This window comes from Geotrypetes seraphini, chromosome 4, assembly GCF_902459505.1.
Source record: "Geotrypetes seraphini chromosome 4, aGeoSer1.1, whole genome shotgun sequence".
Classification (NCBI taxonomy): domain Eukaryota; kingdom Metazoa; phylum Chordata; class Amphibia; order Gymnophiona; family Dermophiidae; genus Geotrypetes; species Geotrypetes seraphini.
The window spans coordinates 206,711,861-206,738,447 of NC_047087.1; the positions used below are offsets into that span (position 1 = coordinate 206,711,861).

General features: G+C 40.4%; 1 protein-coding gene across 8 annotated transcripts in view; it reads right to left on the minus strand.

Annotated features, from left to right (window-relative positions):
- Nucleotides 1-26,587, minus strand: part of GRID1 (glutamate ionotropic receptor delta type subunit 1) — a 1,864,061-nt gene that overhangs the window by 468,351 nt on the left and 1,369,123 nt on the right. For all 8 annotated transcript variants that reach the window (XM_033941939.1, XM_033941936.1, XM_033941932.1 and 5 more), the window contains one exon: nucleotides 10,718-10,879. In XM_033941939.1, the coding sequence (XP_033797830.1) occupies nucleotides 10,718-10,879 (162 nt within the window). The remainder of the gene's footprint in view (nucleotides 1-10,717; nucleotides 10,880-26,587) is intronic.

A 26,587-nucleotide genomic window follows, 5' to 3' on the forward strand; every position in this document is an offset into this window, starting at 1 on the left:
CTGGCAGGGAGATTAGAGGAGGGAAAGGGGAGAGACAGGAATGAGAAAGTAGAGAGAGATTGATGCTGGAAATGGGGTCAGCAGAGAAATGAGAGAGGGATAAAGATGCCCTTAAGGAAGTTGCGGGGGCGAACAGGAGGCTTTTGAAGGCTTTTAAAGGGAAACTGTCATGCCAGCAAACTTGCTAGGGACTTGCCCGGCACTTGCTCTCTCCCTCTATGTGTTATCTTCCTTCTATCATTGACAGTTTCAGTTTGGTTAACAGTTTAGAAAACAAATAGCATGGCAGCTCCCATGGGTTTATTGTTCTAATCAGCTTTAGTGAATTAATTAAAATTATTGAAATAAATTCTGATGTTCTTTTAAGTTTTATTTGTTGTGCAGAAGGTGTGCGGAAGAAGGGGTAGTCTTATACGGCAAGTATATAACAAACTCTATATTTTAACTGTAAAAGTTGGGGGGTCGTCTTATACGCCCAGTCGTCTTATACGCCGGCAAATACGGTACTTAAATATCAGAGCGCTAGGCCCAAAAACAGAGCTTATAAAAACCTGGATAACACACGAAAACGTGAACTGTCTTTTCCTCACAGAAACCTGGCTAACCTCCGACACAGACCCCAGAATAACTGAAGTCTACCCACAAGGATACAAAATTACAGTGGTCTGCAGAGAAAAAAAAAAAGAGGCGGAGGCCTAGCAATCTTAATCAAACAAGACCTAACCCTTAATATAATTGAAAAAACATCTAACCCATACATGGTCCTATTAGCTTGCCAACTCTCAAGCACCACACTAAAAGACACACTAAACTGCATGCTCTGCTACATAGCGCTGGGAAACTGGTCTTTAGCAAGAACCGAAGTGGAAGAATTTATATACCAAAACTCACTAATAGCAACCTACAACCTACTCCTAGGAGACCTAAATCTATACCTAGAAGATCAATCATCCAAATAAGTTGACAACTTTCTCTCATTTCTCAAAGCCTTATCCTTCCAAATGCTAAATCCACAAACAACTCATGAAAAAGGCCACCAACTTGATATTGCAGCCTTCATGACCCACCAACCATCCTTAACAGAAATTCATACATCTAACGGAACATGGTCCAGATCTATCTGGTCATACCACTACACTTACACTTTCAACATCAACTGGACCAAAAACAAAAAAACTATAAACAAAACTCAATAGAGTAACATACACCTCATGCAAACACATCGAACCCTCCATATTCTGGTCTAAAATAGATGAAACTATTCTAGAAAACAACCCCGAGGACTTCATCTTACAATGGGAAAGATTATGCTCCAACACCCTTGATGATCTAGCCCCACTGCAAACCAAAACCAGAACCAGCAGGAGATCAGATAAATGGTTTGACTCCGAACTGCTACAACTCAAAAGACAATGTAGATGACTCGAAAGAAAATGGAGAAAATCGAACTCGGATCATACAAAATCCACCTGGAAAAAAAATCAACAAACAATACAAATCACAATTAAAGGACAAGAGAAAAGCACACTACACCAATCTAATAAGCACTGAAACCCAAGACACCAAAAAACTATTCCAAATTTTAAAAACCCTAACTGACACCAAACCCTACCTGACCACTAACAATACTACCCCCACCCCTCAGCCACTCTATTAGCAGAACACTTCCAAAATAAAATTACTAATGCAAGAGCTACCCTCAATGACACCTCTACCCATCCTAACGAATTCACAATTCTCCCCACAGATAGAGATTCTACTGCAGCAGACAGAATATGGTCTCAATTCCCCAACATTCAATGGCCTGAATTAAACAAATACTACAAAAAATACAGCTATGCATCCTGTAACCTCAACAACTGTCAACCATATCTCCTAAAAACATCCAGCACAAAATTTTGCGTTCTTCTTCTAAATTGGATACAAATCTCGCTAATAAATGGCCACTACCCAACCAACCTCAGCGAAATCATCATCACCCTGATCCTCAAAGACCCCAAAGGACCGAAGGACCAAACAGCCAAGTACAGACCCATTGCCTTTATACGTCAAAATAATAGAAGGACTAGTTGCCAAATTCCTCTCCAATTACCAAGCAAACCAAAACATACTCCATCCCACACAATCTGGCTTCAGAAACTACTTCAGCACAGAAACACTACTAGAATCTCTCTTGGACACAGCCAGACAACATCTCAGTACAGGAAAAAAATGATTCTCATACAACTAGACCTGACCGCTGCATTCGACTTGGTGGACCATAACATACTACTACAAATCCTAGATACAATAGGTATCACAGATAAAGTATACACATGGTTTGAAGGATTCCTTAAATCAAGAACCTATAGAGTAAAATCAGACAAACAAAAATCTGAATCTTGGTCAAACCCCTGCGGAGTTCCCCAAGGATCCCCTCTATCCCTAATTTTCTTCAATCTCTATACAGCCTCCCTCAGCTCTCACCTGGACAAACAAGGCATAACCTCCTACAGCTATGCAGATGACATTACCATTCTCATACCCTTCGATCAACCAAAACTCTCCATGACAAAAACAATATACCAAACACTAAAATCAGTAGCAACCTGGATGAAAGATCACAAACTGAAATTGAACCCAGATAAAACTAAATTCATCCTCCTAGAAAACAACAAAATACCAACCATAACCAACATTGAAATAAACGAAATCAACTATCCCATATAAGCCACCCTAAAACTAGTAGGAATAACAATCGACAGATGCTGCACCATGCAACCGCAAATCAATAAAACAATACAAAAATCATTCTCAGTCATGAGAAACTTAAGACAAGTTCGGAAATTCTTCGAGAAAAACACAATTCCAGCTCATAGTTCAGTCCCTAATACTAGGCCTACTTGACTACTGTAACATCCTCTATCTCCCTTGTCCTACAACCATAACAAAACATCTACAAACTATCCAAAACACAGCACTAAGACTCATCTACTCATTAAAGAAACATGACCACATTACAGAAGCATATCTCTAATCGCATTGGCTTCCAATCCCAGCAAGAATACAATTTAAATTCTACTGTCTACTATTTAAGACTTTATACGGAGACAGTCCAACTACCTGAATAACCGCCTCATCCACAACACTTCAACCAGACATAGGAAAACTCACACCCCATTCTTATACCCCCCAATTAAGGAGGTCAAACAGAAAAAAAATATATGATGGCCTCCTGGCCACTCAAGCAGCCAAACTGGACAACCAAATCGCCAATCTACTGATGGCATCCCTCGACTACAAGATTTTTAGAAAAGAAATAAAGACCATACTCTTCAAGAAAGCCCTGAAAAAAGAAATAACACCGCAAGTTTCAAACACCACCTCTTACTAAAGCCAACTACCCAAAACAAATAACCATACTCATTTCTTACTCTCTTTGAAAATAACCAATTTTCTTTTTTCTTTATTTTGGTAAGTTCTTGTAATACATCCTTGATAATTCTTTTGTAATCCGCCTTGAACTGCAAGGTAATGGTGGAATAAAAATCCCTAATGTAATGTAATGTAATATGATTCAGACGTTCAAATACTTGAAGGGTATTAACATAGAACAAAATCTTTTCCAGAGAAAGGAAAATGGTAAAACCAAAGGACATAATTTGAGGTTGAGGGGTGGTAGATTCAAGAGCAATGTTAGGAAATTCTACTTTATGGAGAGGGTGGTGAATGCCTGGAATGTGCTCCTGAGAGAGGTGGAGGAGAGGAAAACGGTGACTGAGTTCAAAGAAGCGTGGGATGAACACAGAGGATCTAGTATCAGAAAATAATATTAAATATTGAACTAAGGCCAGTACTGGGCAGACTTGCACGATCTGTATATGGCCGTTTGGGGGAGGATGGGCTGGAGAGGGCTTCAATGGCTGGGAGGGTGTAGATGGGCTGGAGTAGGTTTTGACAGAGATTTCGGCAGTGGGAACCCAAGCACAGTACTGGGTAGAGCTTTGGCTTCTTGCCCAGAAATAGCTAAGAAGAAAAAATTTAAAAAATTTAAATTGAATCAGGTTGGGCAGACTGAATGGACCATTCGGGTCTTTATCTGCAATCATCTACTATGTTACTATGTATTAGATAGCAAGCAAAAAACAAAAGAAAAAACTGCAGACAGTATGTGCAAGATGCAGGCTGTGTTTATTAAACCAAATATAAAATGCGGTAATTATTGTCACCCTTTGTTTTACAAACCCTGGGACCCGATACGGTCCGTGTTTCAGAGAATACACCTTCTTCAGGGGTCCTAATGAATATTAATATAAATAACACAACTAAGAATATGTACTTCATGACTGGACAGGTGGTGTGTATAAAATAACCTGTGTGGAAAGTGTGAAACGGCAAAAGGAAAAATTGAGAAAGAATAATGAAAATGAGAAAATAACATGAAGCAGAGAGTGATCGTGGATACCAAAGAAAAAAATGAAAAAGTGAAAAGGCAGAAATGAACAAAATCAAGTAAAGAATGAATGAAAAAATAGCCTAATGTGAATTAGACAGAATCAAAACTAGGGGGATTAAAAGTTAGGAAACCAAATTACCAATGAAAGTGCAAACTTTTTTGAAACCACACCTTGTGTGGTAAAACCATGGTGACATGAGCACAAAGAAACCTACCATGAGTTGTAAGGGTTAAAACAAACCGCAATATAAATTAGTAATAAACTAAAGTGAAAAAAGAAACATATGTACAATAAGGCATTGTTAAGAAGTAAAAAATTGAAGAATTAAAAAGTTAAGAGCACAATATTTATTTAGAATACATATTAAAAACTTTGTTAAGCGGTCAATGTGACCACAAAAAAACCTTATGTGATACAATTAGAGGTAAAGGAGGATAGCCTTCTCAGAGATCCTGCCAGTACCGAGAGCGGACACAAGGAGGCAGAGTGAACTACAAACAATAAACGGTTGGCTCTGGAGATGGTGCGAAGAGGAGGGTTTCCTTTTTGTTCGGAACTGGACAACTTTCTTGGGAAAAAATAAGCTCTACAGGAGAGACGGACTGCACCTGAGCATGACTGGGACGAGGATGCTGGCACGCAACGTCCAGAGCGCCATAGACTTGGCTTTAAACTGAGAAAGAGGGGAAAGCCGACAGTCGATCTGACACATTGGACAAAAGTATCAAACAAGGATACTGAGCAAGGACATTGTAAAAGAGGGCTTGGGACTGAGTGGGAATTTTTGGAAAAAGGACCTAAGAATGCAATACAGGGGCCCAGGGACAAGGACATTGAGCAAGGACATTGTAAAAAATGGATCGGGACAGAGTGGGAAATTTTGGGACAAGGACCTAAGGACACAATGCAGATGCCCAAGGCCAAGGACATTGAACAAAGACACTGTAAAGGAGGACTCAAAACTGAGTGGGAATTTTTGGAGGAAGGACCAAAGGACAAATTGCAGGGGTCTAGAGCACAGTTCTTCAACCGCCGGTCCGCGGACCGGTGCCGGTCCGCAAACAAAATCTTGCCGGTCCGCGAAGGATTCGGTCCCCGCCGCAACGAAAGGCCGGTGTCAGCTGACTTGCAACTTCCTGTTGCAGTCGCTGTGCCGGGACTCCTGCCTTCCACCGCGTTTGCCTCCTGCCTTGTCTCCGCACCTCCAGACCAGCAGCGGCAGCTCTGTATGCTTTTAACTTCGGCACATAGCTGCCCCTAATCAATAGTTTAGCGCGGTTTCATAAGGCAGCCTCGGGGCCTTTGCTAGGCCGGCCCACATCGCATCATCGAAGCGGGCCGGCTATCAAAGGCCCCGAGGCTGCCTCATGAAACCGCGCTAAACTATTGATTAGGGGCAGCTCTGTGCCGAAGTTAAAAGCATACAGAGCTGCCGCTGCTGGTTTGAACTCTTGGGCCGCTGAAGGAGGGCAAAGAGCAGCTGTCCTGGAGGTTTCCCTTCCTCTCGCCTTTGCAGGTCCCTTTTTTCCACCTTTTTTTTTTCCTTCAAACGGCAACGGGCCCCAGCATCGACATCAATCAAGTAAGTTCCACTGTCAATCAAGCGGTTCTGCTCGGCCAAAGCTTCCTCTGTGACATGAGCCACCCTCAGGGGAAAGAAAGTGACCCACAAAGATGAGGGGAAGGGGGGCAGATGATGGAAGTTGGGGGGGAGAGAGAGAGAGAAGGGGCAGATGATGGAATGGAGGAGATGAGAGAGAGAGAGAAGGGGACAGATGATGGAAGGGAGAGAGAGCAGAAGACAGATGGATGTCAGTTGAGAGGGGGGAGCAGATGCTGAATGGAAGTGGGGAAAGAACACATACTGGATGGAAGGAGGAGATAAATAAAGGGGGAAGAAAATAGTAAGATAATGGAGGGGTGAGGGAAAGGGGTGACAAGCTGTGCGTAGACACAGTGAAAAGAGGGAAACAGGACTAAATAGTAAGAAAGAATTTAATTTAGATGGAGGCAGAAAATAGAAAAGGAAGACCAGAGAAGAAAAGGGAAGAGAGAGCAGAGAATGATCAGATCTGAGTGGAGGAAATGAGAAGAGAGATATGCTAAAAACCACAGGGGGGAGGGAAGGATAGAGATGCCAGACCATGAGGGGAACAGAAGGAAGATGATGGATGCTAGACCAAATTGGGGGGTGGGGGGGCAGGAGGAGAGATGGCAGGGAAAGACAGACAGTGAATGGAAGGGGCAGATGCTGGACTGAAGAGACAGAGAAGGTTATCATGCTGCTGTACCGGGCCATGGTACACCCTCACCTGGAGTACTGCGTCCAGCACTGGTACTTGAAGAAGGACACGGTACTACTCGAAAGGATCCAGAGAAGAGCGACTAAAATGGTTAAGGGGCTGGAGGAGTTGCCGTACAGCGAAAGATTAGAGAAACTGGGCCTCTTCTCCCTTGAGCAGAGGAGATTGAGAGGGGACATGATAGAAACATTCAAGGTACTGAAGGGAATAGACTTAGTAGCTAAGGCAGGGAGAACGAGAGGGCACTCTCTAAAGTTGAAAGGGGATAGATTCCATACAAACGTAAGGAAGTTCTGTGGTAGAAAGCTGGAACGCTCTTCCAGAGGCTGTTATAGGGGAAAACACCCTCCAAGGATTCAAGACAAAGTTAGACAAGTTCCTGCTGAACAAGAACGTGCGCTGGTAGGGCTAGTCTCCGTTAGGGTGCTGGTCTTAGACCAGAGGGCTGCGGCTGCCGCGTGAGCGGACTGCTGGTCATGATGGACCTCTGGTCTGACCCAGCAGTGGCAATTCTTATGTTCTTAGGGCAGACACTGGCTGGAAGAGAGTGAAAAGGCAATGAAAGCAGAAATCAGAGACGACAAAAGGTAGAAAAAAATAATTTTATTTCTATCTTGTGATTCAAATATATCAGATTTGAAATATGTATCTTGCTAGACATAATTGGGGAGTGCAAAGCCCAGGCAGTGCTTCTTTATCTTCCAGCTGGCTTAGGGCTCTCTCTGACCAGGGGGCAGTTGCCCTAGTTCCACTCCCCTAACACCATTCCTGTCATGTGTGACTGTGGTATTCTGTTACTTGATATTTGTGTAGCATTCTGTAATAATTTGGCTTATTCAGTTTTCTTGATAGTAGAGGGGATATATGTGAAGGGGAGGGGAGACAAGGGTTTTGTTGATTTTGCCCTGTATTATTTGTATTTATAAAATGACAATTGTATAGAATATTGTTTCTTTTTATACTTTAATAAAATATGTTCAATATAAAATTATAACTATTTGAGGCTTGTGCGGATGGGATCAGATGGTTTGTGGGACCGAGCTTGCGGGGACGGGGCGGCGATGGTTTTTAAAAAAAAATTTCAGTCTTAGTAGTTTGCCGGTCCACGAAATAATTATTTTATTTCCGCCGGTCCATAGGTGTAAAAAGGTTGAAGAACACTGGTCTAGAGCACAAATGAAATTGGCAAACAGGACTAACAGAGAACAACGGAAACCAAAAAGACAACCTAAAATGGGGAAGCAGGCCGAGGACGAAACAGACACACCACAGGAAGAGGATGACCGAGACGAGGCTTGGGGACTGGCAACTCACGAGGGGGTCGCCAGGAGCGCCAAACCACGAGGAAAATCGGCAAGAGAGGCAAACAACCGGGACTTACATTGCCTATACACAAATGCTAGGAGCCTAAGGGCTAAAATGGGAGAGTTAGAAGTCTTAGCCAACAAAAAGGGCCATGACATAATCGGAGTCACAGAAACGTGGTGGGCTGATGACAATAAATGGGATGTGGCTTTACCAAACCCACCCAAGTCGATATATAACATGTACACCCTTCACCCCACCCCACAACACTGACATAAAACATAACACCAGCACAAATGGGAGGGAGAGAGGGATAACCTTTTCCTGAAGAGACTACTCTACTGTTCCCCTTTCCTCACAGAATTCACTCCAGACTGCCACAACATCCAACCAATCATGTGACTCCTCCACCCCATCACCTTAGAAACCTCCCTAATCATTTTTCTTTCTTACAAGCTCTATTAACCCTTTCTTACCTCCTCTTATAAACTTGTCAATCCTTATTCTACAGACCCTTGACAACACCTCATATATTCCCCTCACCCTTTGCCCCCCTCCCCTTCCCATTTTACCCACACCATCATTTAATAAATATTACCAGCTGGTGACATCAGCTCAGCTAATGTTATATCACACCAGATGAATCTGGTGTTCTTCTTAAAAAGTAACATGACCTAGGTCTTCAAAAGAACCTGTGTATTTAATGTATGTCAATAAGAATACACAATTCAAAGTAAAACCCAGGATAGCCCAAACAATGCAGAGTAGCCGCCTCTGGAATCAAAATTCAGCAACGCTAACAATTGACCAAGTCTAAAAATGCTCACAAAACTATACTCAAAAAACTATGCTCAAAGAACTATGCTGGTGAACCTCAAACCAGAATAATCGGGATAAAAAATATATAAAAAGGACTTACCAAAGCACTTGTGTTAAAGCAATCAATGTGATCCAACTGTACACCGCAAAAGCGAGATGCTGGAGCGAAACAGAAAAATCGCAAGGAACCAAAAATAAAAAGGGAGGAAAGATACATGGACAGCCCTGATTGGCCGAGGGGCGTTTTTTCAATGACAGACAGGCCATGCTTACATCGGATAGGTAGGAAATCGTAACAGTGCAGGAAACAACACAAAATAAAAAAAACTGTAAAAAGATATAGTAAAAAAGATGGAAATTGAAAACTTATGAAATCTAAGAAAGAATGTTTCAGGAAAGACAGGCTAGATGTCAATGAATGTCTCTGGTGCATGGATGTGTGCTGACTGAAGGCAGAAAAGCAAAAAAAGTGAGTGAAGAGAATATATAAGCCCCGCATGTACATAAATGGGCCATTATTGCTTGTTACATCTATATGTGCTGGCAAGTAACAAAATATGGCATCATATACAAAATAGATACTACTACCAATTGGGATAGATATGAATCTATAATTGTGATAGTATACTAAATCTCTACTTTTGTATCACAATCCCCAAAATATATTTATATATATATATATATATAAATTATTAATTAGCACTATTTAATAATTTATATATATATCAATATATTTTTTGGATTGTGATACAAAAGTAGAGATCATATACAAAATGTCATCCCATAGAAAACAAGTAGTCACATAAAAATGTATAGCGCCTTAAACAAATTATTAATACATGAATGTATGCTAACAGCTAGACTAAAAATAAGTATAAAATCTGGACATATAACAATCTAAGAGGTACTGTGTCAAAAATATATGTACAATCTTATCACAAATCATGCTGTGTAGGAAATATATATACAATATTATTGCAAATCACACCCAAATAGTAGCAACATTCCATGCTACCAATCCCAGGGTAAGAAGTGGCTTCGCCCATGTCTGTTTCAATAGCAGACTATGGACTTTTCCTTCAAGAACTTGTCCAAATCTTTCATATATCCAGCTACACTAACTGCTTTAAACACATCCTCTAGCAATGAGTTTCAGAACTTATTTATTTTTATTCAAATGATAGTTATTTCCTCCTATTTGTTTTAAAAGTATCCCCGTGCAATTTCATCAAGTTTCCCCTGGTTTTTTATACTTATAACATTATTCTCTTGACGTATAGCATAGCAAATATTTATTTGTTGCAACTATTCTGCAAAATATTGGGCATAGAAGCTTTGCAGTTACCATCTGTTAAATTTTATTAATATAATTTTATAGCCGTTGCTCGCTGCTAATTTTTATTACACCATATGGGTCCTTTTACAAAGGCGCGCTAAGCGTTTTAATGCACACTAACCACACGCTAAACACTAATGCTTGTATGTTAGTCTATAGACACGTTAGTGGTTAGTATGTGTGTATATTTAGCGCGCACTAAAACATCTTAACGCACCTATGTAAAACAGGCAGTTAGTACATCATAGTACATGTAAAACAGGCAGTTAGTAAAAGCACCCCACAGTTAACTTTGGTTTAATTTTGCTTATTTCACTTTTTTTGTTCTATCAGTTTACATTTTGTTGAGTTATTGTTAAAGTTTATTTGGTTAGTACATCAGGGTAGTTCTGCTAATAATTCACTTTGCGGCATGGACACAAAATTCTGTCAGGCATTTATTAAATATAATAGAATTGTGTTCTTAAATTTTACTGGCTCTCTTGACCAGCTGTTGTAAATTTTCTTTATAACTTCACCTTTTTGATGGTTTCCAGCATGGATCTACCTCCATTCCAAGGTTTAGTGGACTTCCTCATGCAGTTCAAACTTGCCATACTGTGCCATTTCCTGTCTTCAAGCTTTCTATGGAAAGCATTGGCCAACATCAATACACTATCGTAGAGGTACAGATTAGATACCTGCAAATGAAAGAAATAACAATTTTTCAATTTTAATGATTAATTATAGAAATAAACAAGAAATTGGCTAAATGGCAAACAAGGACAATTTAGTTGACTGAGGCTATTCATTTGTGCCTATGTACTATGATGCTATGATCCAGTTGAGTAGTAAAAGGACTGCGGTCCGTCCTGGGTGCGGTCATCCACCACATACAAATTTTTCTCATGCACATTCAGTGTGATTATCCAGATACCTGCCTGGCTGAGGTTCCCAGGACAAGTTTGGGAACCACTGCATTTATCCCCCCTTTCCCTTCCAGTTGCGTAGTAAAGGGACTGCGGTCCGTCCTGGGTGCGGTCATCCACCGCATACAAATTTCTCTCATGCACATTCAGTGTGATTATCCAGATACCTGCCTGGCTGAGGTTCCTAGGACAGGTTTGGGAACCATTGCATTTATCCCCCCCCCCCCCTTCCCTTTATAAAAGGAGCCCTAATACGCAATAGAGGTTTCTACTGCAGCCCGGAGGACTCAATGCTCCAATGCTGCTCCAATGCTGCTCCAATGCTCAGAGAATTCCTATGAGCATTGGAGCACTGAGTTCACCGGGCTGTGGTAGAATCCTCTACTGACGCTTAGTAAATGAGGGCCTAAATGATATTCTTTCTAATAGTGATTTGATTCAGGTATTTTTGACCGTTGTGAAAAACCCTTGATTGTAAGGGTATTCTCATGTTTTATGTCATTGAGATATCTAGTAGAGTGTAAGAGAACAGTAAAAGAGCGTTGTGTATTCAAAAGCATACCAATTATTCATAGAACATATTCTGCCATTTGAAAAAGATAGTGTGCATTAGATGAGGAAGTCAGTAGTAGATGAGGCATTCAAAACCTATTCATTCATTCTATTTTTAGCCAGCCTATAATTAAAACAAAATCTACTAGGTAACTAACAACTTACATACATAATTTACTACAAAATATTTAATAACATTCACAAATTAAAATAAAAAAAACATTATTCATGACCCTGCAAAATTCTAATTGCATACCTGTTGGGATAGGTATACTTTGAGTTTCTCCCTGAACGTTAAAAAGTCATTTTCACAACATCAATCTGAAAATGCAATCTATCACTCGGGGTTTGCTATTGATACAGGAAGCAACTGCATCACAACATATAAAGCAGGGAGACTGAGCAAAAATCTTTGATTGGTTCACAGCATGCGTCCAGGAATGTATTGTCACAAAATATCCCAGTCTAACAACTGTCACTGTATATGCAGTAATTACATCATGGGTTCTAGCTATTAAAGTGCTATTGGCATTCTCAGCATTTTCCTATTGAGTTGCCATATAGCCGAAAATCTTTACTGCACAGTAATTGTATTGAAAGAGTAGGGTGTGCTTACTGGGCTCTCTGGAACAATAACGGTGATTAGTAAGTTACTAATTGCAATGCACAGTCCATGCCCATTCCATGTCCCATAATAGGATACGCAGTTAGCATATGAATTAGAATGGGCTGTCAAACCAGCACAGGAAAAGATTACTACAGCCATAGACTAAGGGATCCTTTCACGAAGGTGCGCTAGGGTTTTAGCGCAAGCACAAAATTACCGTGCGCTATAGCGTGCGGTAGCCGAAAATCTACCACCTCCTAAAAAGGAGTGGCTAGCTCGCTCGGGAATTTAACCCGCGCTATGGTGCGCGTTCAGGTCCTAGCGCACCTTTGTAAAAGGAGCCCTAATTGTTACCACAAACTAATTCATATCACAAGTGCTTAGTGCAGATTAATGTAATAGTTTGCAACACTTAACACCCTTTTACAAAGCCACGTTGCTGATTCCTGTGCGGCAAATGTGACGCAGCCCATTCAGTTCCTAAGGGCTGCATCACATTTGCCATGCCAGGTCTCGCTAACACAGCTTTGTAAAAGGGGCCCTTCAAGCAAATGCCAGAGTGTACAATTCATAAACACTGGAACGCCATTTAAAATAGAGAAAGATCCAACATACATTCCAAGCCACTCACCCATACACCACAGGTAAAAATGAATGAAAGCTGTTCTTTAATAGGATCCTCCAAACGTTTTCTTGTAAAAAAAAAATTAGGTTTTTAATTTCATTTTAAAATGTTTCAATGGACAATCATCCCACAACTCCAGAAAGGCCTCCAGAAGTATTGTATTGTGTGAATCACAAAATAATCTCTCAGAAATAAAAAATAGAATACCCCGGTGTTCTAAGATGTCTTATTAATAAAATGTACACTGCTTCTTCTGTAATCACGATCACGTTCAAAACTTGCCAGTGCTGAATTTTTAATTCACTTTTTATTTTAACAGATTCATTACTATGGTTTGATAGGTGAGCATCTGATGCACTATAAATCTGTAAAAAAAAAGGCCATCTCTTTGTAATATTTCTTTAATTTTTCCTTTCTTATATCATTTGCCTTATAATGTGGACTATAGGAAACAATTTCTATGATTGTTAAAGCTGTTGATTTCTTTTGGTGTTGTTGATATTGACTTTCCTTTTCTTGTATTTTCTATTACTGAATTGCATTGTTTTTGAAATTATCAATATAAAACGGCAGCCATCTCATTAACATTTGTGGCAGCTAGGTGGTTTTATAAGTAAAAACATATTCATACTATGAATGACTATAGTTTGCAAGTTAATAAAATGTACTTGGTCAATGCATTTCTAGGACAGCGACTTCGAAACTGTTGGTTGTGATCACCAAATCGGCTCACAACATAAGAACAGCCTTACTGGGTCAGCCCAATGGTCCATCAAGCCCAGTAGCCCGTTCTCACTGTGGCCAATCCAGGTCACTAGTACCTGGCCAAAACACAAAGAGTAGCAACATTCCATACTACCGATCCAAGGCAAGCAGAGGCTTCCCCCCATGTCTTAATAACAGACTATGGACTTTTCCTCCAGGAATTTTCAGCTGGGGATGCAAACATATCCACCGAACAAAAGCAAAACCAAATAAAACATCCACATATAGAGCTAGGACTATGTAACCAGGTGATGCACACAGCTAACTCCTGCTTTCAGCCAGTCAAGAATGCCTCTCACAAGCAACTCAACAGAATGATGAGAGGGGTTGAGGTAATGGCTACTCATTTTTATTGAATATTTTCTGGCTGCCAGCCTGGCCCTGTTCTCACCCTTTGCTAATCACTACTGGTACTAATCCTAATCTGCTCTTATAATTTTTGCCACCAGCATGGATCTGGCTTTCTTCTCTCAACGCAGATCTCTACTGCCAGAGCCACATGTGATCCCACCCCTTACAGGTGATTACTGCTGGCAACATAGATTTGTTTCTCCACCAATTATTCAAGTCAGCTTTGGTCTGCACTCTCTACCCTCACTGCCAAACATTAGTACTAGCCCAACTGTTATTATAGTTACTTGATTGACCAGTACTAGAAGATAACTCAAGGCAACCCTGTTCTCCTTTTTCTTGCCAGCTCTGATAGGGCATAATATGACAGTTTTTTAAAAGGGGGACTGTTAGAATAATGCTTGTAAAAGATGTGGATAACCGGGAAGGGGGTGCAGGAAAGAGAACTTCGGAGTGGAAGAGGCTGTGGGAAATAGAAAATTATGGCTTATAAAAGATATATGGTCTATCCAGTCTGCCTATCCATGAATAAGGGGAAAATGAGTCTGGGGGAAAGAAAAAGGATGAATAGGGGATATCATCTCCAGAAAACTACAAATTAAAGGCTCAATGCAGTATTCCCAAGGCCTATCTAATATATTACAAAAACTAAGAAATATGGGGCTCATAATAATTTTTTTTTAAAAGTCTAAAAAGTGGCCTGGGGGCGCTAGCGTGCCGCGTGAGTAATGGCCGCTTGAACGCGACGCTCCGGCACGAGTTCTTAAAAAGAATCAAAAACAGCGCACTCAGCCACATTAATTAATATTGATTGCTCACCGGCATAAAAACAAAAGCTATGGCTTCAGGGAAGACTGGAAAGCGCCGGAGTTTGGAGCCGGTTTCCCCCTCAAAACCGCCGCTCAAAATTGACGACATCACCGCGGCCTCTCTGCTGGAGGAACTGCGTGCTCTACGCTCTCTAATGGCAGACAACAAGACTGTGACAGACGAGATTCTCGTCGAAATTTCAACATTCAAATCGGAAATCGCTGATTTAAACAATCGGATGGACACAGCTGAGACAAAAATTGCAGTTAATGCAGAAAATATTAAAACTATCCAGCGCCAGATAAAGCGCATTTCCCAGCTAGAGAATGATCTGGAAGACCATGGAAATCGATCTCGTCGAAGCAATTTCCGTATATTAGGTTTGCCGGAGGCACGGGAGGGAAGGGATATGATAAAATTTCTGGAAGAAATGCTCCCTAAACTTCTATCATTGAACTTTAAACAGGCATTTGAAATAGAGAGAGCACATCGTATTCCCACTCAACAGCCAGCGCAACCTGATAAATACCCAAGACCAGTGATTGTGAAGTTACTTAGATACACACAAGTGCTTGAAATTATGCAACAAGCTAAATTGCAGGCTCCTGTAAAATTTGAAAGTCATACTCTCCTGTTTGTACCAGATCTCTGCAAGCAAACTGCTAAATCAAGGAAAAAACTGTTGGAGTATCGTCCTAAACTGAAACAACTGGGAGCCAAATTTGGGATGCTTTATCCAGCAAAAATGAGAGTTACTTTAAATAACTGTACTAAAGATTTCACAAGACCGGATGAGTTGGCAGAATATCTTGAAAAACTGTCACCGAGCAGTATTGATAACACTTGATGAGTATATTACATTTTATACACTGCTTATATATGCAGCTGCTCAGAAATTGAATATTGATAAATATATATCATCTTATTTTGCATCTCTATGCTATCCTAGCTAAATGTGGTTGACTGTGTTGTTATTATAAATTTGCTGTTCTACTTGGCCGGGGATTGCGTTTGAGCTCATGCCACGTGCTCACTATCCCGTGTTTAACTGCCATCCATGTTTAATGAGTTGTTGTTCTGTTTTCTTCTCTGTACTTATTTCTCTATGCAGTTAGATGACAATGCATATGCTCTTACTCACATGTCTGAAAAGTATTGTATGCTGTATGATGCTACTCTCAATATGAAAATTCTTTACCCACAATAATAATGCCTCTTCACTGTTTAACACTTAACGTCAAAGGTCTCAACAACCCAATAAAGAAGAAAAAGATATTTAACTATATCTCTAAACATCAAGCTGATATTGTATGTTTACAGGAATCACACCTAACGGAATCGGAGGCTAAAAAATGCTCTCTACCCTGGGCTTTCCCGGTATTATACTCTCCTGCAATGGGGAAAAAGAATGGTGTGCTGCTGTTCATCAGGAAAAGGCAAGACATTAATATTCAATCTCATATCACAGACTCACAAGGAAGATGGATAAAGGTATGCTTAGAAATAGCTGACACAAAGCTAATGTTACTCAATGTATATGGTCCCAATGTAGATGATAACAATTTTTTTAAAGATATTGCTGAGATATTAAATGACAACAGAGACAGACATTGCATAATTGGAGGAGACTTTAATGTTATACAAGATCCATTAAAAGATAGAAAATCTACTATTTCTTACAAAAAATCCAAAAACTGGTATGCCCTTCATGATATTATTTCCCAATTCAAATTAGTAGACGCTTGGAGAATTACTCATCTGGACGATACTGATTATACATTTTATTCCACACCGCATAATTCGTATTCCAGACTGGATTTTTTCCTGATTAGTCAATCCTTAGTGCGATTTATTAAGTCTTCCATTATAAATGAAATTAGTGTGTCAGATCATGCCATGGTTCAATTGCAGTTGAATGCTTTTGGGAAAAATAACCTATCAGGACAGTGGAGACTTAATAATTCTTTATTACAAGAGGAGGATTTTATACGACACATTAGATCTGCAATCAATGAATACTTCACTAATAACTCTCCATCTGACACCAGGTGGCCCTTCATTTGGGATGCATTTAAAGCCTTTGTAAGAGGTATGATTATATCGTATGCCTCTGCTAAAAAAAAAGCAGTACTACATGAACTACTTGATACTGAAGCTGAAATCAAAACACTGGAGAGAGAACATTGTGCTGATCCCACTAATCTTGCAAAGTTGGGACAGTTAAGGGCTAAACGGTTTTCTTACAATGTCTCCCTGAGCAGGGTTTCTGCTAATCAAATTTATTCACAACATGCTGCTTATTATGCGACCACTAACAAATGTGGACACAACCTTGCCAATTATTTAAAAGGCAAAAGAGATAAAACAAATATCACTGCTCTTCAAACTGATGATAACGTCCTACTGACTGATCCTGTGGATATTCTATCAACTTTTCAAAACTTCTACAGTAAGCTTTACACGTCAGAACTGGAGTCTGAAGGAGAAATTGAGGAATATTTAGTTAACCTCCCACATAATACTACGAACGAAGTGGATAATTTGAAATTAAGTGAACCCATCTCTGCTTCAGAACTGAGTGGAGTGATCAAGACCATGGCGAAATCTAAAACCCCGGGTCCAGATGGATTAACGAATGAATTTTATCTTGTTTTCCAGGAACAACTGATCCCTCACATGATTGATTACTTCAACTATCTCATTGATACACATGATATCACTGGATCATTTACGGAAGCCACCATCATAGTCCTTCCTAAACCGAATAAAGATCCTCTGAAAGTTACCAACTATAGACCACTATCAATGATTAACTCTGATGCAAAAATATATGCCAAGTTACTGGCTACTAGACTTCAACTAGTACTACCTAACGTTATTAATATGGATCAAAATGGCTTCATGTCAAATAGATTTTCAAGCGATAATACACGCACTTTCCTCAATGTCATAGTCAAAGCAAATGAAATAGATGTTCCCATGGCTGCTGTAAGTCTGGATGCGGAAAAAGCTTTTGATAGGATAGAATGGCCTTATTTATTTCGTGTCCTTGATTGGTTTGGTTTTCCTTCCCAATTTATTAACATGATCCGTGTTCTATATTTCTCTCCTCTCACTAGAATATACATTAATGGATTATTCTCAACTTCATTTAATCCAAAAAGAGGTACGAGACAGGGGTGCCCTTTATCCCCGCTTTTGTTTAATTTAGCTTTAGAACCCTTACTTATAAACTTAAGGGCTGCTTCTAATATCAAAGGCATCAGTATTGGCTCAAAGGAAATCAAAGTATCTGCATACGCAGATGATGTGCTTTTATACATTACTGTGGACTCTATCACTCCTGCTTTACAAGTAATAGATTGCTTTTCATTAATATCTGGTTACAAACTAAATCTTACCAAAACTGAAGTAATGGCTTTGAACGCTCCAGAGGCGTGCACAACAATTCAAAATCTGGGTCTAAAATGGGCTGGAAGACAACTAAAATACCTGGGCGTAATGTTTGCCCCAACTGTTGATGAAATAATCCAACTCAATACGGACCATTTACTGGACACTATCACCAAAATGACGTCCCGTTGGTCACCTCTCAGGTTATCTTGGTGGGGGAGACTTGAAACTATAAAAATGATGATATCACCAGTGATAAATTATACTTTGAGTATGATACCGGTCTATCTAAAAAAATCCACCTACAAAATGATTGAATCTTTGCTTACCAAATTTTTATGGAATAATGCTACTCCACGCATCAGTTTACAAAAGCTAAAAAGAGACAAGCTTGATGGTGGGGTTCGTTTCCCCAGCTTTCATGACTACCACACAGCCATGTTACTTAAACAGGGTTCTCAATGGATCTTAGAACCTACAGATGGAGATTTACCAGCCTGGGTCATTTTAGAAACTGAGACAGATACCAAGGAGAATATTTTTTATTCCACGTTTACGCAAAATGTCACTGACATTCTAAGGGATCCTGTATCTTCCACTAAATCTGCACTCAAGAACCTGGATACACTGTTAAAAACAAAATACAGTGATACAACACATATTTATCTTTGGAATAATCCTAAAATCATCATTCAGAATAAAACAATAAATTGGGCCTCTTGGAAAAGAGCTGGCATTGCATTTATAGCACATTTATATTGCGATAGTTCATGGATTCCCTTTGAAACTTTATGCAAACAATATTCCTTAACACACACACAACATTACAGATGGTTACAATTACGACATGCTATTGCTGCGGGTTATGAGTTGAATACCCTTACACAAAACACACCTTCTATTTTGAAATTATATGAACTGATGCAACTCAAACGTAAGGGTCATACAGCTGCATGGTATGCATTACTTATTAATCATAAGTTCAATAATGCTTTAGGGTTATGTGATGTTTGGGCACAAGATACTGGTGTCGCTATACAGACGAAAACATGGTCGAACATATGGAAAGATACTTTTACAACGCTTCACTCTGCATCTATTATTCAGTCTAATTATTTTCTGATGCATCGGGCCTTTTGGACACCCTGTAAATTGGCTAAGTTACCTAATTCGGATGTCACTTGCTGTTGGTCTTGCAAATCTGATCCTGGTAAATTAGATCACATGATCTTTTCATGTCCTGCTATACATACCTTCTGGTTGAGAATATGGAAAACTATAGCTGAGGTATTAGATATCAATGAACAGATAACCATTGCAGTTGTGATATATGGTGCTTATGGCCTAAAGGATATTCTTACAGGTACAAAGGCTAAATTACTTAAAAGCTTAATCATGATTGCATTAAAGCTTATATTCACGAATTGGAAAAACCCAGACACACTATCATATGCATTATGGTGGCATAATGTTTGCTTAATCATGAGATATGAACGTAGCTTTGCTATTAAACATGATGGTGTCACTAGATATGATGATGTATGGCACCCACTGTCAGACTACTGTGACAATATGCTCAAACATACATGAACTCGATATGTATTTGAACTGATATTTTTGTGATGTATACTGTGTAAGATCTCTGTAAAATCCAGAATTCTAGTATTTGATTGTCATCTCATGTTTTCTCTTGTTCTTTAATTTTATTTTTATTATGCTTTAGAATGGCTCATTATATTACATAGACTCTGGCAAATATCTGTAATATTGTTTATTATTAAAACTAATAAAAAAACATTGAACTTAAAAAGTGGCCTAAATGGGTACTTGGACGATTAAAAGGTCTGATCGTCCAAATTCCCCTGCCTCTAAACGCATAGAACAAAGAGGCGTTTTTAGAGGAGGGGAAAGGGCGAGAGGTGGGCCGACCTAGATATAGGCGTACAGCAAGTATAACCAAAACTTTAGGCTAACAAGAACAAGAACAAGAAGAACAAGACTAACAAGAACAGTTGGGAGAGTTGGGAGAACTACAATTTGAAAGTAAAAAATACAAAAAAGAGGAGTACACAATAGGAGGGGGAGGTAGTTAGCAGTAACGAGCTGTTCTAGCTATGTTTAAATTCAGATTAAGAGTCATATGCATCTTGAAATAGATAAGTCTTTAAATTTCCCTTAAATTTGGATGTTATTTTTCACCCTGATATACTGAGGTAAAGAGTTCCATATCATAGGAGCAAGAACTGCAAAAGAGGTAGCCCGACGGGGGCCAATAATTTTCAATGATGGTATGGAGAAGGTGTTGTGATGAGGCTCTTAAGACTCGAGTTGGTTCATGTGGGATAAGAAATTTATGAATAAAAGCCGGTTCTTTGGAATCTAGAGATTTAAAGGAAAGAAGTGCTATTTTATAAGTAACACGATATGGAATTGGTAACCAGTGAGCAGATTTTAACAAAGGGGTGACGTGATCAAATTTTTCTTATTTGCAATAATTTTTATGGCAGTGTTTTGAATTATTTGTAACCAATGGATACCTTTTTGACATATACAAGTTTCAAGTTTAATTAAAATTTCTTATACCGCCTAGGCAAGAACTACAATTTCAAAGTTAAAAGATAACAATTTAAAAGATAAACAATAGGAGGGTAAATAAAAATAAAATCATTCTAAGTCGCCCTTAAAAGGGCAGTTAAATCTCAAAATTATCAATAAACAGAAATGTCTTTAGCTTTGTCTTGAATTGATTAAGAGTTAATTCTTTGCTTAAGTAAGCCGGAATACTATTCCAGAGAGAAGGAGCAGTCACAGAAAAAACAGATCTCTTAGGGCTCCTTTTACGAAGGTGCGTTAGGGCCTTAACTTGCGGAATAGCGCACGCTAAAATGCCATGCGTGCTAACCACTACCGCCTCCTCTTGAGCAGGTGGTAATTTTTCGGCTAGCGTGCAATAATCTGGTGCGTGCGCTAAAAACGCTAGTGCACCTTCATAGGAGCTCATAGTGTTTATGTATCTTAGTGATAGAACAGAGAAAAGATTTTGAGATGACGATCGAAGAGCCTTAGAAGGGTTACATGGGATAAGAAGATTATTAATGAATTCTGGTTGGTTATTTTGTTGGATTTTAAAAGTTAACAAAAGTATTTTATAGGTGATTCTGTGTTCTACTGGTAACCAGTGAGCTTTATGTAAAAGGGGAGTGACGTGATCATGTTTTTTTGCATTGAATATGATTTTTACTGCAGTATTCTGTACTATCTGAAGTCTTCGGATTTCTTTTTTTGCTATGCCATTGTAAAAGCCATTGCAATAATCTATACAAGAGATCACCAGGGAGTGAATTAAAATATTCAAGGAGGCTGGTTCTAGCAATTTGGATAAGGCTCTAATCATGCGCAGCCGGTGAAAACAGCGCTGGACCTCTGTACTAATATGAAGGTGATAATTGAATTTGCTGTCAAAGATGACTCCAAGTAATTTTAATGAAGGTACAATGTTGATAGATAGGATTTTAAGTTTTAAAGGAACCTGTAAGGAAAGTTATTTTTGATGGAAAATATCAATTTGGACTTTGCAATATTCAAAAAAAGCATGTTAGAGTCAAGCCAAGAGTTTCAATATAATAAGGGAAATAATTGTTGGGGTCAATAAGAATCAGAACTAACATTGGATCTACTTGAGATGTACCCTTGCTTTCACAGTTAGTTTCAGAGAAGTTTATGATTGGATACATATGCCTTTTCAGAGATGCTAGCCTGTCATATGCTTATTGTATTAGAAGATTTAAAGCATATGATCTGATTGTTGTGACCCCTAAGGCAGGTTTATTCTGAGCCGAAACATGGACCATACATACTGCAATAAACTATCTAATTGGATTATTGTCCATGATGGTTGTGTTTTCCCTTTCCTACTTTTTGTGGTAGGCTGTCTACTTGAGATGTACCATGCAGAAAAAATATATATATTTTGCATATGAATTTATGCAGCATTCTGCATTTAGGGGTCCTTTTATTAATGTGCGCTAGTGCGTCTTAGTGCACGCTAAATGCTAATGTGTGCTAACGTGTCCATTATATTCTATGGATACGTTCGCACACATTAGCATTTAGAGCGTTAATTTTTAGCATGCCTTAGTAAAAGGACCCCATAAAGACCCTAATCTATACTGAGAATATAGACCATGGAAGAAAGTTGAGAATGACAAAAAAGCAGACTAAATAAAAGTTCAAAATCAAAACATACAATATATTATGTCTTGCTCAATATACAATAAGGTGACAAAACTGTGAGAAGGAAGTTTGCAAAATAATAGAAGTTTTCATATGCATAATCATTCATGCCAGACACAGGGAAACATAGTGAGGCTATTATGAATTGTAATCATAGCTCTGTTTTCTCCCCTTTTTTGTAAACTGTTTTGCAAATTACAGAGATCATCTAAGGCAATTTATATCACAGTGTGAAAAGCTCAAAATAGGGAGTCTTGTGTGAGTTCTGAAACAGATAATAAATTCAATAATGAGAATAATGGACGTGTCAGAATAATATCAGCTCCCCTCCTGATAAGAAAGGACAAAGCATTCACAATGAAAAGGTCATGCCACCAAGGTGAAAGTCCTGACTCAACTAAGTTATTATTATTTATAATTTTTTCACCTTAGCTGAGGTTTTGACAGTTGCCTTCATTAAGAAATATTTTCTATGAAAATACAAATTTGTACAAGATTAATACCTTATAAAAATGAGCAATAAATTACTCTACTGCCACTGGATGCATGCAGTGCTGTACCATAGCTAGGGGGGAATTCATCAAGGGGCAATAACTGATTTAGCACATGCTAATGATTACCATGCGCTAAATGCTAACATGCCCATTATATTCCTATGGGTATCATCATTTAGTGCATGCTAATGTAGTTAGCACCCCTTGATGAATTCTCACCTAAGTACTCAGACGATGTAAGCCCTTTTCTGAGGAAGTGGAGATACATGACTTGCCACGTTCAAGTGGAATGTCAGTGGCAGAAATGGTATTCAAAATTCCACACAATGACAGGCAGATGCCAGAATACGCTTAATATATCAGTACCAAACTAAAGGCAGCTAACCAGGCCCAGATGTGCCTGGTAACCACACAAATAAGACCACGCCCCCTCCACACACACATACACACACACACACATATACTTCTTGGCACGATGCAAGACTGGTTTACTTGGGGAGCCCAGGAGCACAGGGAGCTAAGTGGCTTACCTGAGGCCACAAGGATCTGGGCCTTCTAGTTTTCAGCTTGCTGTTTTAACCATTAGGCAATTCCTCCAAGGGCGCTATCCTTGTAGAAAATGTTTGCAATATTATAAAATCTCCAAGCTGTGTCTGACCAATGGTACGTAGAACCTAGCATTCCATCTCTGACAGTAATAAGTAAGGTCACTTGAAAGTGTCCTTCAGTCTTAATAATTATTTCTTATTTGGTATGTTGCTTTTTCTTGTGCACTACTCCGATGCCCAAAATGAATGGCAGGTAATTAAACTGTAGTAATATATGAACAAATATATAAAAAATTGGAAAGGTTTGTGTCATGTTGCTCACTCCCAAGAAGCAAGAAGTGGAGGATTTAAGGTCATCTGATTAAATAATGGTTCATGGATGTGTCCTCTAAACTTTTCTGTAATGTGATTACATTACAATGACTAATCCCAGATAATGACCAAACAACCCCATATGGAAATAACATAGGCCCCTTTTTATCAAGCTGCGGTTAGGGTTTTCTATTGCCGGCTGCTGCGGTAAAAGCTCCAATGCTCAAAGGAATTCTCTGAGAGTCGGAGTTTTTACTGTAGCAACAGGCGATAAAAAACCCTAACCCAGCTTGATAAAAGGGAGCCATAATAAGCAGCACATTATGGGGACAGTTTTCAATGGCAGTGGTCGCTATTTTAATTTTCAATGCCATTATTTTAGAAACATATCCATGTATAAATGGCAGCATTTATACATGCACATTGCACACACATGTAAGTATTGATTTTAAGAAACTGATATTTACACATGGATATCCATATCATGCAGAGATTTCAAGGGGGTCTGGCTTGGCTTTGGTTTTGGCTGGACTAAAATCTACATGTGTATGGAAGAAAGGCCCAGATTCTATGAAAGTTTAAAGTTAGGCACCTAGTTTGATGTGCTTAGCCAATTTAAGCACTTAACAATTGTTTTTAATTGGCTTAATCGGCGCTGATAATTGAAAGTGCCATTAAAAAAACTATTTAAAAATCACAATTTAAAAAATAGCCAGTTGGTGTCTAACTTTGTAAGTGCCTACCACTTCAAGGTGGACGTCACCACCGAGGCACCTAGTGGCAAGTAGGCATGGTAAGGAGCAGATTTGGAGTGGGTTTGGGACAGAGTTTGGGCATGGAATGACCTAAGTGCACTCATTTAGGCCAAGAAAACAATAGCCTAAATGGCAGTACGCCTAAGGATCTAATGCCTCCCGGTGCCTAAGAATGCTATTCTATAAACCGATTCTATAAACGGTGCCTATTGGATGATTAACAACCATGGCCGTTGAGACTTAGCTGGCAAACAGCTGAATATTGGCATATCAGGCTATGCCCTCGCCGGCCAAAAATAAACTGGAAATTCAATACCGGTGACCATATATGGTGCTGGCATTGAATTTCTGGTATTGCCGCAGGCCACTGGAGGTCGCTGGTGATTTCCCGCAGTCTGAATATAAACCTGTCTCTGTCCATGTAGTCTTTAAAACCACATTGATAACAGAGTTATATGTTTGCCGGGTTGCCAGTGAGTGTTTAATTCCATTTAAAATTGAAATGTGGAGGGGCATAATAAAAAAAAAAGTCTAAGTCCCCTTTTGGCCTAAGGCCCTAAACATTGGAAGTAGAAGCAGGGAAAATGTCAATTATTTTAAAAAAACATCCAAAAGGAGGTTTTTTTGATAATGGCCTGCCTCTATGTTCAGCTGTTTAAACGCCCAGCCTACCACTACGCCTACACTTACCACATATAATGAACCCCCAAAAAGCTTAAGTCCCAAATGCCCAAAGCCAGGCCTTTTAGGCGAAGGAGGAGATAGTCTAAAAGCTGGATTCTGTAACTGGTGTCTGTCAAAAACAACACCGGTTACAGAATCCATCGCCCCCAACAACTATCGCGGCAGGAGAGATGCCTCATCTCCCCTGCCGCAATAGCGATACCACCAAGTGCCACCAAACATGGCACTTGGGATCATTAAAGCGGCAGGAGAGATGAGCCATCTCTCCTGCAGCGATCCACCCCTCTTCCCAACACGATCCGGGCAGGGGGAGCTCAAGCCCTCCTGCCCCAGCGACTCCCCGGTGCCCGACAGCAATCGGGCCAAGAGGGAGCCCAAGCCCTCCTGGCCCAGCGACACCCCCGGTGCCTGACAACGATGCGGGCAGGAGGGAGCCCAACCCCTCCTGCCCAGGCAACTCCCCAGGGTTCGACAGTGATCGGGCCAGGAGGGAGCCCAAGCCCTCCTGGCCCTGCGACCCCCCCCCCCCCCCGGTGCCCGACAATAATCCGAACAGGAGGGAGCCAAACCCCTGCTGCCCATGCAAACCCACTACCCCCTACTCTCACTAAGATATGGGCAGGAGGGATCCCAGGCCCTCCTGCCCTAGCCATACCCCCCTTCCATGATCGCCCGCCCTGAACCCCCTGAAGCCCCCCACATAACACCACCCCCACCCCCGACACCTGAAAATAAGTTGGCCAGACGGATGAGTCCATCTGGCAGGCCTGCCATCCATTGAATGGCGGGCTTTAGGGCCTGATTGGCCCAGGTACCTCAAACCCCACCCACAGGTGGGGCCTGAGGTGCCTGGACCAACCGAAATTGGCCGAGTAGCCTAGGCCCCTCTTATGGATGGGGACATAGGCACATGGGCTGTCGGGCCTGCTGGATGGACGGACTTGGGATCCGTCCATCCGTCCAACTTACTTTCAGGTACAGGGGTGTCAAGGGTGGGGGGGTCTTGCGGGTCGGTGGGTGGGAGCTGATCAGGGTTTGTGGGGGCGATCGTGGGAGGGGGATGTGCCGAGGGCTGGAGGGCCTGGGATCCCTCCTGCTCATATCTTATTAGGGGTTGGGTTAGGGGAGTCGCCTGGGCAGGAGGGATTGGGCTCCCTTATGCTCAGATCATTGTCGGGCACTGGGAGGTCGCCAGGCCAAGAGGGCTTGGGCTCCCTCCTGCCCAGATCGTGTCGGGGGGAGGGGTGGATCACTGCAGGAGAGATGGTTCATCTCTCCTGCCGCTTTAGCGATCCCATGTGCCGTGTTTGGCGGCACTTGGTGGTATCGCTATTGCGGTAGGGGAGATAAA